This window comes from Oryzias latipes, chromosome 3 (assembly GCF_053564925.1).
Source record: "Oryzias latipes strain Hd-rR chromosome 3, Olatipes_Hd-rR_3.1".
Classification (NCBI taxonomy): Eukaryota; Metazoa; Chordata; class Actinopteri; order Beloniformes; family Adrianichthyidae; genus Oryzias; species Oryzias latipes.
In genome coordinates, this window is record NC_136239.1 from 18,223,652 (window position 1) to 18,240,187 (window position 16,536).

Sequence of the window (16,536 nt, forward strand, 5' to 3'; positions counted from 1 at the left end):
GAATCAAAAGTAGTTCATGTTGGGGCTGCAGGCTGTGTAAAAGTTGCTCAATTTTGGACTTTTAAGTCTCTGGATTGTGTGAAGATGGGACAAAAGCAGTAGAATTAATTTTATTTACTCTTAACTTCTTTTTGCTGGAGAATAGCCAATAGGGATTAAAGAGGCAGCAGACAATGCTCAGCATTACCTGTTTATTTTTAACTTTCTTTCCTTCTGCTGTGGTTATCCATGGATGCTCAGAACATGCAATAAAGCAGCAACTTTTTTCACAGTAAATTTGTCATTTAAATAATAGATAAAACAGCTGTCATTTTGGTTTCTTTTTTGTGTGTGTGTGTGAACAAATTAAAGTTTTTCTCATGGGCCTAACTTGTAGGTTTGTATGTATTAGTTCCTAACCACAGCTGTGTTTGTGTTGCAATGTTCGACCGTTCAGTGTTTAGCGGCTTCCGTATGATGCCAATAAAGATGTGGATCGGCCTTCACCAGCTGGACACTTCTCAGGGCTGGCAGTGGTCGGACGGGTCCCCGCTCTCCTTCCTACGCTGGGAGAAAGGTAGTGACCGTTGACTCGTTTCTCTGTAATTTGTTAATCCCAAACTAAATCTAAAATCATTTCAAAAACTAGGGGGGAAAAAAGCCCCGACATGGAAATAAAATGGAAAAAATGATAGCTTTGAAGCTCTCGTGTTGCAGTTTTCACTTGCCAGAAATATCCGCTCCCTTTGGCATGCTGGGATGCGGATACTTTGTGTTTTCTTTTGTGCATTGGCCTTCAGTAAACATTGGTGCTAGTCAGAGAAACAATGCAGCAGTGTTATGAAGAGGCAGAGTGTGCCAGTGTGGCCCTGGGATTGTTAGTGCTTTTGAATAATCCATTATAAGTAATAAATGGATGGCTTTATGAAGCCTGCAAGCTATTGTGAGATATTGTCATTTTCTTTCTAAATTCTTTTGCACTGGGTGTGAATAATCTGCCTTTTACTGATCTGGACTCTCAGTGATTTACAGAATAATTGTATTTCTGGTATCAGTGTGTGAGCCATTTGATACCAAAGAGCACTTATGTCTTAGTAGATTTCAAAGTTGATATATTATTTCTTTCTAGGCTTGTGATATACACATAATATTACAATATTATTATTTGCTGTTTTCTGTGGGGGGTTTTCCAGATATGCCACCCACCTCATTGTTAATCGAGGCGGACTGCGGAGTCCTGAACTCTCAACAGAACTATGAAGCGGAGTCGTGCAACAAACGGCTGCCCTACATCTGCAAGAAGAGGCTGAATCATACAGACACAGGTGGGTTTGCTTTTGCTTATAGATCCTATTAGGTTACCTTTAGAGAGCAACTAAACACAAGGTGCTCACTTCTGTCAGCAGTTTAAACATTTAACTATGCAGAGCTTTCTTCCAAAGTCTTTCCTTCTTTCTGCAGCGTCTCTTATCTATAATAACACGGCGTGTGAAGACGGCTGGGTGCCGTGGAGTGGCTTCTGTTACAAGTTGGTAAAAGACGTGCCAAAGAACTTCACAGATGCCAGCAACCACTGCAGCGTCTCTGAAGGGGGAGCACTTTTGGCTAGTTTCCACTCCATTGACAGCAAAGAGTTGATCAGCACCAACTTCCATTCAGGTAAAGCTGTTTGCATCTCAAATGTTACTCTGATATCTAATGAGTAGGGATGGGTACAGTTTGGATTATATCCTCTACCAAATTGGTACTTTTGAAATAGTTCCGGTGCCTAAACAGTGCTCGAACAGGTCCTTATAAAATGAAAAGACACACCAGTTCTTATCAAAAACGTTTAAGTGTGATGAAACTACGTCACACTGTAAAGGACGGTGCCTCCCCTGCTCAGGAACACTTTGGAGAAATTGTTGCATGTTTTACTGTGAAGTACAGCCAATTTTCCCTCGCTTTGGCTTCAGCAGCCTCACCTCTTCTTATGTAAGCCCGCTCAAAATCACTGTTGAAATGATTGGCTAGAATACAAAGTAAAACTGAATAGAATATTAGTGATTGAAATCTCCAAAACGAAGGACAGAAATCCAAGGTACCAGTAGCACTGTATACTTCGGTACCAACTTGGCACTTAGTTTTAGTACCCATCCCGAGCGATAAGTCCTGCAGGGGTTTTACAGTGTTGTGGTAATGTTTGCAGCTCACATTGTCAGATTCTTTTCATTAATGTTCTTCACGAAATACTAGAAAAACTGTAAAATTTTAAGACTTTTTTTATCAGAAATAAGAAAAGCTGAATACCTGGATACCTGGAAAGACCTCAGACCTCTCAGTCCAGAAAAGTGCAGTGCTAGGAACAACTAAGATACTGCCCTGGGGCGTTTTTTTTATAAAACTATAAAAACGCAGCTGGGAGGGTGGAGGGGTGTTAGGTCTGAGGTCTGAGGTCTGAGGTCTTTCCAGGTATCCAGGTATTCAGCTTTTCTTATTTCTGATTAAAAAAAAAAGTCTTAAAATTTTACATTTTTTCTAGTATTTTGTGAAGAACATTAATGAAAAGAATCTGACAATGTGAGCTGCAAACATTACCACAACACTGTAAAACCCCTGCAGGACTCATTGTCACCTTCACTTTGCATGTTTTCTCCAGTTCTTCTCTGAGTCTCTGGTATTTCTCCAGTTTCTCATGTTCCTTCTTCCTGATGTTCCCATCGCTTGGCACTGCCACATCCACCACAACGGCTTTCCTCTGTTCTTTATCCACCACTACAATGTCTGGTTGGTTCGCCATTACCATCCTATCAGTCTGGATCTGGAAGTCCCACAGGATCTTTGCCCTTTCGTTCTCTACCACCTTCGGAGGTGTTTCCCATTTTGACCTTGGGGTTTCCAATTCATATTCTGCACACATGTTCCTGTATATTATTCCAGCCACTTGATTGTGGTGCTCCATGTATGCTTTCCCTGCCAGCATCTTACATCCTGCAGTTATGTGCTGGATTGTTTCAGGCGCCTCTTTGCACAGCCTACACCTTGGGTCTTGTCTGGTGTAGTAGATCTGAGCCTCTATCGCTCTGGTGCTCAGGGCTTGTTCCTGAGCTGCCAGGATGAGTCCTCCAGTGCTGTCCTGTAGGCCAGACCTTTCTAGCCAGTGGTAGGACTTCTTGATACATCCCATGCAGGGGTTTGTCCTCCCATGAGGATCTGTCCTCCAGCACTGCATCCTCTGCTCTCCATTGCCAGAGACATTCACTGAGCATATTGTCAGTTGGGGCCTTCAGCTTGTATTCATGTATCTTGGATGTTTCATCCTGGATAGTGGCTTCTTCTCTATCTCTTCCTTTGGCCATCTTATTATTTCTGCAGGGTATCCGATAACTGGCAGTGCGTAGCTATTTATTGCCCAGGTCTTATTTTTGCCATTGAGCTGGCTTCTCAGGACTTGCCTTACCCGTTGGAGGTATTTGGCTGTTGCAGCTTTCCTTGTTGCCTGCTCCAGGTTGCCATTTGCCTGCGAAATTCCAAGGTACTTGTAACTGTCCTCAATGTCTGCCATTGTTCCTTCTGGAAGTGAGACTCCTCCTGTGTGGACTACCTTTCCTCTCTTTGTCACCATCCGGCTGCATTTCTCGAGCCCGAATGACATCCCAATGTCAGTACTGTAGATCCTGGTGGTGTGGATCAGGGAGTCAATGTCTCGCTCGTTCTTAGCGTATAGCTTGATGTCATCCATGTAGAGGAGGTGACTGATGTTGGCCCCATTTCCGAGTCGGTATCCATAGTCAGTCTTGTTGATTATTTGGCTGAGGGGGTTCAGACCTACAGTCAGGACCATAAATATTTGGACAGAGACACAGTCTTTCTAATTATGCTTCTGTACATTACAACAGTGAATTTAAAATAAAACAACTCAGATGCCACTGAAGTGCAGACTTTCAGCTTTTATTCCATGGGTTGAACAAACGATTGCATAAAAATGTGAAAAACTAAAGCATTTTTTAAACACAATCCCTGCATTTCATGGGCTCATAATTGGTCCAATCGTAATTGGACAAATGAAATAACTAAAAACAAAATGGTCATTACTAATATTTGGTTGAAAATCCTTTGTTGGCAATGACTGCATGAAGTCTTGAACTCATGGACATCACCAGATGCTGGGTTTTCTCCTTCCAAATGCTCTGCCAGGCCTTTACTGCAGCAGCTTTCAGTTGCTGTTTGTTTGTGGGCCTTTCTGTCTGAAGTTTAGTCTTCAACAAGTGAAATGCATGCTCAATTGGGTTAAGATCAGGTGACTGACTTGGCCATTCAAGAATATTCCACTTCTTTGCTTTAATAAACTCCTGAGTTGCTTTGGCTGTATGTTTTGGGTCGTTGTCCATCTGTATTATGAACCAATGCCCAATCAGTTTGGCTGCATTCACCTGGATCGGCACAGACAGTTTGTCTCTGAACACCTCAGAGTTCATTGGGCTGCTTCTGTCCTGTGTCACGTCATCAATAAACGCTAGTGTCCCAGTGCCACTAGCAGCCATGCACGCCCAGACCATCCCACTGCCTCCACCGTGTTTTACTGATGATGTAGTGTGCTTTGGATCATGAGCTTCTCCACGTCTTCTCCATACTTTTCTCTTGTCATCATTCTGGTAGAGGTTGATTTTGGTTTCATCTGTCCAAAGAATGTTTTTCCAGAACTGTGCTGGCTTTTTTAGATGCTTTTTAGCAAAGTCCAATCTATTCTTCCTATTCTTGAGGCTTATGAGTGGCTTGCATCTGTAGTGTAACCTCTGTATCTGCTTTCATGCAGTCTTCTTTTTATGGTAGACTTGGATATTGATACGCCTACCTCCTGGAGAGTGTTGTTCACTTGGTTGGCTGTTGTGAATTGGTTCCTCTTCACCATGGAAATGATTCTGCCATCATCCACCACTGTTGTCTTCCGTGGACGTCCAGGTCTTTTTGCGTTGCTGAGTTCACCAGTGCTTTTTTTCTTTCTCAAGATGTACCACATCATTGATTTTGCCACTCCTAATACTGTAGTAATTTCTTGCGTGTTTTTTTCTGTTTTCTCAGCATATTGATGGCTCCTTTCACCTGCATGGAGAGATCCTTTGACCGCATGTTGTCTGTTCACAACAAAATCTTCAAAATGCAAGCACAAGTCCTCTAATCAACTCCAGGCCTTGTATCTGCTTCATTCATAATGACATAACAAGGGAATTTCCCACACCTGCCCATGCAATAGCATGGAAGTCAATTGTTCAATTGCTTACGAGCCCATGAAATGAAGGGGTTGTGTTTAAAAAAATGCTTTAGTTTAGTTTCTCACATTTTTATGCAATCTTTTGGTTCAACCCATGGAATAAAAGCTGAAAGTCTGCACTTCAATGGCATCTGAGTTGTTTTATTTAAAATTCACTTTGGTAATGTACAGAAACAAAATTGGAAAGAATGTGTCTCTGTCCAAATAGTTATGGTCCTGTCTGTATGCAGAACAGCAGTGGGGACAGAGCATCACCTTGGTATATCCCACATTTGATGGACACTTGTGCAAGTGGCTTGCCATTGGCTTCAAGGGTGGTTTTCCACAGCTTCATTGAGTTTCCTATGAAGGCTCTTAGAGTCCTGTTTATGTTGTACAGTTCCAAGCATTCAGTGATCCACGGGTGTGGCATTGAGTCATAGGCTTTCTTGTAATCAATCCAGGCTGTGCACAGGTTGGTGTGTCGTGACCTGCAGTCTTAAGCGACTGTTCTGTCAACCAGGAGTTGGTGTTTGGCTCCTCTGGAGTCTCTACCAATGCCCTTCTGTGTGTTGCTAATGTAATGATCCAAGTGCCTATTTATCTTTGTTGCAATAACGCCTAACATGAGCTTCCATGTTGTGGAGAGACCGGTTATTGGCCGGTAGTTGGATGGGACTGCACCCTTTGAGGGATCCTTCTGGATCAGGATCATTCGCCCTTCCGTTAGCCATTCGGGGGGAATCCCATCTCTTAGCAGCTGGTTCATTTGTGCTGCCAGGCGCTCGTGGAGTGCGGTGAGTTTCTTTAGCCAGTAGGCATGTATCATGTCAGGGCCCGGTGCTGTCCAGACTTTCATGGATGTCTGCCACTGTGATGGTTCTGTTCAGGGAGGTTGCTATGTTCTTTTCTCAGAGAGACCAGCCACTGGGCATTTCTGTTATGTGCTCTCTCTTTCTCCTTTATACTTTTCCAGTACTGTTCAGTTTCTAGCCTTTGTGGGTCTGCTCGGCTGTTTTGATCCTGCCACTGAGCGCTCACTTTCGCAGATTGAGTTGCGAACAGCCTGTTTATCCGTCTGGTCACTGAAAAAGGCTGCACTTAACCACTAAGGAAAAGAGCAGGCAGTGGTCAGACTGGTATAACATGCTGAGTCACAGGAAGAGGAAGCCTTCTCCACCAGGTTGGTCATGGCAAACTCCATAAACAATAAAGCCCCATTGTACCATTTCAAAAGCCCACTTTTCTTAAAAAAGAAAACTGCAGTGGAAAGCTTACTGACAGTCTGTAGGATTTTAATAACAAGCATCAGTAAAAACAGAGGATGGTACTCACCCAGAGGGATCTGGATAACATTCAACAACCAAACAGGTTTTGAGTCACTTGTTTATAAGTGTTTGCCATTTCCTAACACGCCTAACAATCTGCCTGTTCACACTTGTGGAAATTTCCAGCGTGTTTTTGTGTCGAGTTGAGTTTGGGACGGCTGTGGGGCAGAGGTAGAGCGGTTGACCCATGTGTCGAAGTGTCCTTAGGCAAGACACTGAACCACACATTGCTCCTGGTGGTTATAGGTTGGCGCCAGTATTCGGCAGTGGAGACCCCATCAGTGTTTGAATGTGTGTGTGAATGGATGAATGGGACTGTGAGTGTAAAATGCTTTAGGCCTTCTAAGAAGGTAGTGAAGCGCTATACAAGTATATTCCATATACCATTTTTGCATTTATTGATTTTTTTTTTTCTTACCATCAGAAACTGTCAAACTTGAAATTGAGAGTTGGCAGGAATTGCTGAAGCTGTTTTGCATGTTGTGTCACATTAGATAGCAGCATTTTGGAAGTGTGGATCGGTCTGAGCGGTGTCGGCTTGAACCCCACTACCTTCAAATGGACGGACCAGAAACCTTTGACCTTTACCTATTGGGACCAGAAACAGCCCATGCAGCCCTCTCAGAGTTCCTCCTGTGTCTTCTACTCCGGAAAGGTTTGTTGTTGTATAATTACCTACTCACTAAAGTCTTTTGGAATCCAGGTGTACTTACCATAATATATATTATATTTTTTGTTTCACAGAAAAATAATTTAATATAAACTTGGTTTATACCACGTGAACAAAACCTAAATGTAAGCTACGTATACACAGGGCATGTACAAGAACATGCTGAACATGGGTTTTTAAGCATTGGAAGAGGCTTGGTGTGAAAGGTCAAAGCGGTGCAAATCTTGAGAATCTTGCTCCAGGCTTTTTCTTTCACAGCTCCATTCCGTTATATGAAAGACACAGTGTCCTATAATTCCAGCCAGACACAAACCGCAAATATGAATCTTTTCTTCATGATAATTTTTTTAAGCAGTTTGCACTTCTGTGTATTGAAAAGGACACTACCCATACGTCATTACCAAATTCGAGTCCTTGATGTGTCAAAGTTCAACGGGCTCAACTTTCAATGCGCTTTCAATAGCCCCACGTTTTGTACGTAGAGAAAAAAAAAACAGACTCATGAACTTGCATAGAGTGAACATATACACAAATAGACTTTTCATTGGAAGTGGTTACTCAAATGCGTGTTTCCGAGCCCCGGTGTGAACGTAGCGTTAAATTCATAGGAGTGTATAAAAATGTCAGTATCTCAATTTAAATTTGAAATAAGCAGCCAAGATTCCTCTAATAAGTATTCACTTTCAGGGATTACATACCATTGTATTTTAAAAGCATTATTTCATGAAAATCTTTGATAATTTATCCATAAATTATTAAAATACCATTAAGATCATTTGGTTTTATTGGGATCAAATGGATCTGTGTGGATTAAGACACAATTAGAATCAACTGGATTACAAATTTTGTGATAGATGGATGAATAAATAACAAGTTGGATGATCATAGCTTCTGCTTGGGTTTTATTCTAGTCTGAGTCTTGAGGCAACTTCAATTGGTGCCAGACGCCTTATAAATAAACTGAACAAGAAAAATATAGATGGGTTTACTAAAGCCATTGTCAAATAATCTGTTTTGTGTGAAGATGCCGGCAAGATGTGATTATGTAATGCACAGACGCCCACATTACACACACAATAGAGAAACAAACCTAAAATATTACTTCCCAGACACGAAAAGGCTCGTTTACCATCTGAAACTCTCAGATTGTCCACAAAAGATTCCTTTTATTTCTTTTAGTTAAAGTAGATTCCTTAAACTAAAAGAACAAGGCAGTGAGGTCAGGTTTGCAGAGCTGAGAAGGACATTAGCTGAAAAATCTGTCTCAGCACAGCATCAGAAACCTCCTGCATTTTCCCAAACCAGTATGGCAATGCAGGGCAGATCTGGGTTTGATCTGCTGCCAAAGGTTCTTAAGTCTACAATTATTTAGCATTCTAGCAACTCAAATCTGAGGCCATCTGCTTAAAAGCTATTATCCACACAGAAACTGCTTCCTGCTGCAAAAATATCAATCTGGATATTGACAAAAACGTGGCTGGAAAAGAATCTGTGTTGCAAACCCATTGTCAGACTCATCTCAGAGGATTTGACTGGACCTTAAAAAAAGCTCCACACAAACTATTGTTAGCCAACAAGCAAAGAGTGAACCGAATATCCTCACCAGCAGTCTGTGAGAAGGCTTACTTCAGACGACTTAAGGCTTCACAGATTTTAAAAATGGTTTACCAATTCTTTTGTTGCTCAATCCATCCTTTTTATGTTTTGGATATTTCCTAATAGTTGACACTTTTAATAAGCCAAACTCCATTCCCATTCCCAATTTTTGAAGACAACATGCCACAACGAGTTATTGCATGAAAACAAATGGAAAAGCCTTTACCAGCTACCATTCTTATGACTTGATTTCGATACAAATGAAAATATAATGTTCAGAAATGGGGGGAAAAGGTACCGTATTTCCCGCACTATAGCACACATTGTATTGTAAGGCACACCATCAACAAATGGTCTATTTTTGAAATTATGTTAAGCGAGATAAATGACAGTTAGTCACTGCGTTCACAGTAACTCTTGAACTTGTTTGTAACATCCTACATGTTAAACACTTTAGAAGAGTTAGGTGTTTTAGCGTATTCAGAATAATAACCAACCAAACAGTTGGATAGTGTGTTGTGTAGCTCTCAAAACTCAACTTTTAATTGCAGGTCATCTTTTAGTTTTCATGAACAGATGAGGTTAGTGCCCAGCCTGTTTGTAGTTTTTATAAAAATTTGGAAAAAAAACCCACAAGTGGTTATTTTTGTTTTTGATTATTTGTGTTTTGAAAATTGAATTTGAAAAATTTGAACGAAGATCCCTCTTTTTTTATTGAATGCAATACTCTTCCATATTTGAATGCACCTCGTACAGTACTCACGACGTACACACTGAGACTTGTTTCTGACAATACTTACTAGTTTTTCCTTGTAGAATAAAAGCTGTGTGTGTTTTTTCGTTTGCATGCTTGTGTAAGACCTGTATGCTCTTTACAGTCTCACCGTTGGCGGGTTGGTGACTGCACACAGAAGAAACCCTTCATGTGTCAAAAGGAAGGAAAGCTCAAGGAGTCACCAGCGGTGGTCGGATGCAGCTTTAAAGATGTGAGGATTGTCTCATTCCACCCATTTTTCTCCTGAAAAATGTTCTTCAGGAATTCCCATAACACAGTTATCCGTAATGTCGTTTGGCTGAATTTAATTCCTTTGCTGCCCAGAGGCAGTGAATGCAATCTTGAGTCAGTTTTATTGCTGATTTTGAGACTGATTGCGGATATAAATCCAATCTAAGTTATATTTCAATTGAAGCCTAAGTCTTGTGGTTTTCATTTATGCAGGGGTGGAGGAGACATGGCAACTCCTGCTATAAAGTAAACACAGAACAAGTTCCTTTTAAAGATCACTGTAACATCACTATAAGAAACAGGTAAGAACTTGTGCATAATTCCTAAAGTGCCACTAATCGAACCAATCGTTTCCATTTGGCACCCTAAACTAACGTCTCAGGTCTGACTGGTCTTCTTAGGTTCGAACAGGCCTTTATCAACCGGTTACTTGGTGAGCACATCAAAGCAGAGCCTCAGTATTTCTGGATCGCGCTGCAGGACATCAAGAACACAGGAGAGTACCAGTGGATAAGTCCAGACGGGTCACCAGGTGTAGTGACCTACACCAACTGGGGCTGGGCTAACCCAGGTTGGTATAAAACAGCTAAAACCAGCTAGGTGATGCACTGATGTGTTTGTTTTTACAGCAGCTGTCATTATGACTTTACACTAATAATGCAGGACTTCAGTCTGCTGAGTGTGATGGTGTCTTGTGGGTTGACAGATATTTGTAACCGTTAACTGTTATGTGTGCTGAAATTATACAGAATAGATCATTTGATACAGATTTTAATAAAACAAAATCTTATATCTTTTCAGGATTTATGTACAATCTGAAGGGTGCACTGTGGCGCAGTGGTTAGCGCTCTTGCCTCACAGCAAGAAGGCCCTCGGCTCAGGTCTTGGGGGACTTGAAACAGAACATCAATGGGGGACCCTTCTGTGTGGAGTTTGCATGTTCTCCCCATGTATGCCTCGGTTCTCTAAGGGGTCTCCGGCTTCCTCCCACTGTCCAAAAACATGCTTCATAGGTTAATTGGCAACTCTAAATTGTCCCTAGGTGGGAGTGTGAGAATGAAGGGGTGTGTGATAAGTGACCCTGCAACAGTCTGGCGACCTGTCCAGGGTGTCCCCTGCCTTTTCCCATAAGTGGCCGGGATAGGCTCCGGCAGCCCCGTGACCCCGGAAGGGACAAAACGGAAGAAGATGAATGTACAATCTTTATTTAACAAATTCCTGGTGCAAACTAAAATATCTCGTAAAATGTACAATCTAAAACTTTTTTTTCCTTAATAAAATTGAATTATTTAGTAAACACCGGATTAAACAGTTTTTTTTGTTATGTTGGAATATTTTAGCACAGGATGGAGGCTGTGTTGTGATAACCACCAGAAAACCCTTGGGCAGCTGGGAAGTGAAGAACTGCACACTTTTTAAAGCTGGAACCATTTGTAAGAAAGACCTCAGCCCGCCTCCAAGTCCAGAACCAGAGCCAAACCCGAATGCAACGTGTTCTGACGGATGGGTGTCCAGACAAGGCATCAAATATTGCTACAAGGTATGTGTGAATTTGAGAGGGACTTCTTTCTTCTTTGTTCTTTCTACAGAACCACTCTGGTGTACAGATATAAATATAATAAGGGTCATGCTTTTTAATAAGGATCTCATGTTTTTGCAGTTTTCAAATGTTGAAAACTGCTTTGATTACACAAAAAAGGACAGAACTTGCAGAATTAAAAAGGGGTCAATGCATAGATTATGTGCAAAAGGGATTCTTGCATTAAATGTCCACTTTATTTGTAAAAACCAAGATTATCCATAAACAATTAAGGTTAAATGGAGACGTCCATTTAACAGAAAGACAACTGTGATAAAAACGTTGCCTGTAGCTGTAGTTTGTTACCTATAGATTATTGAAGAAAAGAATAAGCATTTCATTATAACACTGGATCACCAGTCACACCATTGCTTCTGCTGTCATTTGTTTTCTTTAGTTATTTTCTTGCCCTTTAAGTCTGTTTATTCTACATTGTGTGAACCGAAAGGTCAAACCGTTTTGTTTTTATGTTTACTCAGGTTTTTCATGAGGAAAGAGTCAGCCGGAAGCGTTCCTGGGAGGAAGCCAGGAGGTTCTGTCAGGCTCTGGGAGCCGATCTGCCAAGTTTCACCAATGTTACAGAGATGTTGGCTCTGCACAGCATCATGAGAGAAACTATCAGGTCTGTGACCGACGCTGTCATTCAACTCTTGCTCCAAATTTCCTTCAGGGAGGTGAAGGTGTTTCACCACAAGAGGGCAAAACTGGAAAGTCCCACTGCAATCAAATTGTGTTTGTGGCATTTTTTTGATGGTGGAGGACATATTTCATGAAAATGTAACTCAAAAATGTATTTCAGAGTATTTTTTTTACTCAAATCGATGTGAATCCAGAGCAGATAGAAAATACCATTCGGAAGACTGACTGCTCTGCTCCATTCTGATGCATCCACTGTAGACGACTAGATCCAGTCTTTTGTTTTCCAATTCAAATCTGGCATCTGGCTGAAAACTGAACGGCTGAATAGCTCTGATATTGCCAATTTTGTCGCACCAGTAATGTTAGGTTGGAGATGTAAGGGAGGAGGATGCCCCGTGCCAACGGCCCCGCCCACAACTCAGAGGCGAATTTCTAATGAACTCCTGTCGCTCTGCAGAAACTTTGTCCAAGAAAATTACACTTTTCTTTACATTTTGCCTAAAAACGGCATAATCCTAATTAAATGACACTTTTACAATAGATTAAAAGATGATTGGAGCGGGTTTTTAGTGAGAAAATGGGCATTTTATTTTTGCTAAGATTCATATTTTACTCCTCATCGATTCAGTTTTAAATGGCTCTTTAAGCTCAACATCTAATGATCTTGAATTTCCTCTTTTTTATAAAAGCCAAATATATTAATGATGGTGTTGCATTGATTATTTTGCAGTAATAATCGGTTCTTCTGGGTTGGCCTGAACAGGAGAAATCCTGATGGTTTCTCCTGGCAGTGGAGTGACGGTCGACCTGTGAGTACAACTCTGATCATTCAGTTCTCTCTAAATCTGCTCAAGGAATAAAAAATAAATAAAACCTCCCCTCCTCTGACAGATTAAAAAACTGTAAAGATTTTTGGCCTTAGTTAATAAATTATTTTCTAGACATTGCTTCAGCCAGCGGGATCATTTTTATGCGGAGATGCCATTTTTGTGTAAAATCAATTAAAACGCATCAAACAGTTTGACTTTTTAAAATCAAGTTTTTAAAGTGAACCACAAGTGTTTTTATTTTCAGGTTTCCATGGATGTTTTACATCAAGATTTTCTTGAGGATGATGAGTACAGTCGGGATTGCACAGCTTTCAAGGTGGGCTTGATAAATGACACACAGCCCTTCTGTTTTCTGCTTTTTAGTCTTTATTCTTATTGCCCAATGGAAATTTGGGTGCATTTTTTTGAAAGATTCTTTAAAAAATAATTAATAGATTCTTTAAAAAATAATGTCAATATCACCCTAATACCTAATCCAGTTGGTTTTCAGCTCATTGACACAAATCCAGTTTGTTCATCAGTCTATTTTGCTATTGTCTTTTTCTTAAAATAAAAAAAAGATCAATTTATTTAATTGATCACCCTTTACAGAGGCCAGTCTCACTGATTTAAAGTGTTATCTTATCTGTCTCTATTGGGGCTCAACATTCATTGTTATTATTCAGAGCCTTTTCTCCCCACCGGTTAATGATCTGAGCTTTTTTGTGTTCTCCTTAGACTGCTAGGAGTAGCTTGACTCACCTGCTGATGTACGTGCTTCATGACATCGTGGTCACACCTTTCTATGCCAGACCTTTTCACTGCGACGCTCAGCTGGAGTGGGTCTGCCAAATACCCCGCGGTAACGATCCTCCCACACCCACTACCAGCCAGCGGTTTCACTTTAGATCTCTCATTAAACAGCTTGGTTAAAAGTGGAATTATTTCACCTGAAGTTTATAGCAGCGAGGACAATTAAGTGTTTAACTCATACTGTATAAATATACTCACATACAAATAGTGATTTTTGTTTGTCTGTCTTATGTGTTTATTTGCTAAATTATTGTTGCTGCTTCCACAGGAATCGACCCCAAAAAACCTGAGTGGTACAATCCAGGTGAGGGCATATATATATATATATATATTTTATTAATTATCCATTTGTTTCTGTGGTTTTTTCTGTTCGAGATGAGCAGCTTACATCACTCTAGTGTCCCCCCATGTGGCACACATTCAGGTGTTTCTTGTTCTTTTCAGATGGCCACCATGAGACGTCCATCTTCGTCGATGGGTCAGAGTTTTGGTTTGTGAAAGAACCAAAGTTGGCTTTTCAGGAAGCAATGCTCTATTGCAATCAAAATGGCAGTAAGCTGGCGGTTCTGCTGAGTTCAACTGCGGCTTCAAAGGTTCAGTGGGAGCTTCAGCAGGTACGTAGCACAAGGTTTCCTTATATTAAGATGGATCAATGACCTTCATTACTGTATATCTGGATGGATCTTAATGATAAAGTCAGAATGAGCATAAGAGTCTCAAAAGAGACAACACTGATATGAAAAAGAAAGTTTTATCATACTAGAAAGTCATTTTCTCCTATAAATTGTCATTTAGATTCTGTTGATACTATCTATTCATTAAATATTTTCATTTTGAGTTATATTTAAAAGATAAATGTACAGAATATTACTGTAGTAACTATAGAAATCTTTCACATTTAGACCAGCAGACCTGTAAGACATCGCACTGAATCGTCTGGCCTTCTGCTTCCAATGAGAACATTAAAAAAACAGATTTAGGAACTAGTAGAGTAGCCAAGCTAATTCCTAACACTAAAATCTGGAACTTCTTGAAGTGTTTTATTTTAATAATATTGTCATAACAATGGAAAATCTGAAGAATTTCCTTCAATTAGACCTCAATGAGCTGCTGCCTTGCTTGTTTTCCAAGGTACTTAGCTGCTGCTGGTTATCTGGATCAGGTGAGCTCCACCAAGAAGCGGGACAGGAGACCTTTAGGCCTTAATTTTGATTCCTCTGCCTTAGACAGTTTTTCTATCAGTTGAGTTTTTCTTTGCTCCTTTTCTGTGGAAATCTTTAGTTCATTCACAGATTTTTCCAAGGTAAAATCCTGTATATTCCAGATGATTGACTGTCATAAGTCCAGAGGAAATGACTCTATTCTGTAAACTGTTGGAATCTCTTTAGGCGCTTCAAAAAGTTCCCAAAAAAACGACCCCTCTGTGTGTGCTTGTTATCAACAGTTGGCGGACAGCAAACAAAACTGGTGGATCGACATGAGGCAGAGTGCTCGAGGCTTCGCTTCGTCGTAAGCCAACGCACACGCATGCTTTTTCACAAATGCAAGCTGCCACATCCAAATAAGAACTCTTTCTGCTGTACTTTCCAGCTACACCCAAAGGTCCTCCGATCACTTCTCCTTATTGGGTCGATGCACCGCCCTCAGTCCGGATAATACCCTATCACGTGAGTCACACATCAATTTGAAGGCTAAAGAGGGTAGAAAACGTAACATGTCCTCAAGGAATAAGCAACTGAGCTCAACTGCTTCAAGTCCCACACCGATCATCTTTTGATCTGTTACAAAAGCCTTAAAAGTGGTCTTTTGATTATAATTGTGCCGTTTTTAGCCAAAATACAGAAACCTGAGTCACTTTCTAGGATACAGTTTCTGCAGAGCGGCAGTAATTCACTGTGGCTGTAGTTCTTTAGAAATTTGCCTCTGAGATGTGGATGGACCTGTTGGCGCGGAGAGCCTGTCTCTACTACCCGTCATCCATCTGTTTACATGTGCTGAGCACGAACGTTTTTTCAAACGCCATCTTTTTCGGTCGGCTCCAGATTCACAACAATTTGAGTAAAGAAATCCCACCAGGAATGCAATTTTAAGATTCATTTTCTTTAATAATGTCCTCCATCATGAGAAAAATGCTAAAAGAACGTGCTAAAAAACACAATTGTCATTGGAGTGGGTCTTTAAGGAGAAGCAGAAAATGTGTTTGAGGAAATTGACTTTAAAAAAAATTTCAGGAGAATCAAAGCTCTTTCAAAAGAAAAGCACTGATTTTTATAAGTTGGTTAGGGTGGAGGTAGTTTCATGACTTTTCCTTATATTTGCCATCGTAGTTTATAATAGATTTAGTCAATTGAAAATATTTTTTACCAAAATAAAACGTTTTATGGTGTTTCCTGGTTTTTTGTAAACCTAAATAACTAACCATAGGCTGTTGTGGGTGCAACCTGTTCAAACTTTGCTTTTTAAAATGAAGTTCAGAAGTTCGTTTTGAATTGCTAAAAGAAAAGAAAAGAAAAAGTCCGTTGCTAGTGTTGTCAGGAGTTTGAGAAGACAAGTTAGAGTTACATCTTTGCATGCTGATCAAATGTTTTAACCTGCTATCCGCCCTTTGTCGCTCATTCGTTGCAGAGTTGAGCTGCCTGCAGCAATTTCCCTTTGTGTGTGAACGACACAACATCACATCAGTGGAGAGAAACCCCCTGATCCCTCAGCCTGGAGGAACGTCCTGTAAAGCCAACGCGCTGCCCTTCAGAAATAAGGTCAGAGACTTCCTCCTTGTTTGATGCGAGGCATCCAGCTACAGATTAGCTCCTAATCTGTCCAAATCACTGGGAGATGATATGTGTTACTCTTCAAAATAGATTTCCCACAACTCCTGTGGTGAAACTTA

General features: G+C 40.7%; 1 protein-coding gene across 1 annotated transcript in view; it reads left to right on the forward strand.

Moving 5' to 3' along the window:
- The window catches only part of ly75 (lymphocyte antigen 75), a 31,442-nt gene that overhangs the window by 5,641 nt on the left and 9,265 nt on the right, over nucleotides 1-16,536 (forward strand). Inside the window, exons 5-21 of the mRNA XM_011490700.4 lie at nucleotides 437-556; nucleotides 1,173-1,304; nucleotides 1,441-1,638; nucleotides 7,032-7,192; nucleotides 9,682-9,789; nucleotides 10,023-10,111; nucleotides 10,211-10,380; nucleotides 11,150-11,349; nucleotides 11,868-12,010; nucleotides 12,758-12,836; nucleotides 13,102-13,173; nucleotides 13,575-13,698; nucleotides 13,918-13,953; nucleotides 14,094-14,263; nucleotides 15,094-15,158; nucleotides 15,240-15,316; nucleotides 16,275-16,405. Of these exons, the coding sequence (XP_011489002.1) occupies nucleotides 437-556; nucleotides 1,173-1,304; nucleotides 1,441-1,638; nucleotides 7,032-7,192; nucleotides 9,682-9,789; nucleotides 10,023-10,111; nucleotides 10,211-10,380; nucleotides 11,150-11,349; nucleotides 11,868-12,010; nucleotides 12,758-12,836; nucleotides 13,102-13,173; nucleotides 13,575-13,698; nucleotides 13,918-13,953; nucleotides 14,094-14,263; nucleotides 15,094-15,158; nucleotides 15,240-15,316; nucleotides 16,275-16,405 (2,075 nt within the window). The remainder of the gene's footprint in view (nucleotides 1-436; nucleotides 557-1,172; nucleotides 1,305-1,440; nucleotides 1,639-7,031; nucleotides 7,193-9,681; nucleotides 9,790-10,022; nucleotides 10,112-10,210; nucleotides 10,381-11,149; nucleotides 11,350-11,867; nucleotides 12,011-12,757; nucleotides 12,837-13,101; nucleotides 13,174-13,574; nucleotides 13,699-13,917; nucleotides 13,954-14,093; nucleotides 14,264-15,093; nucleotides 15,159-15,239; nucleotides 15,317-16,274; nucleotides 16,406-16,536) is intronic.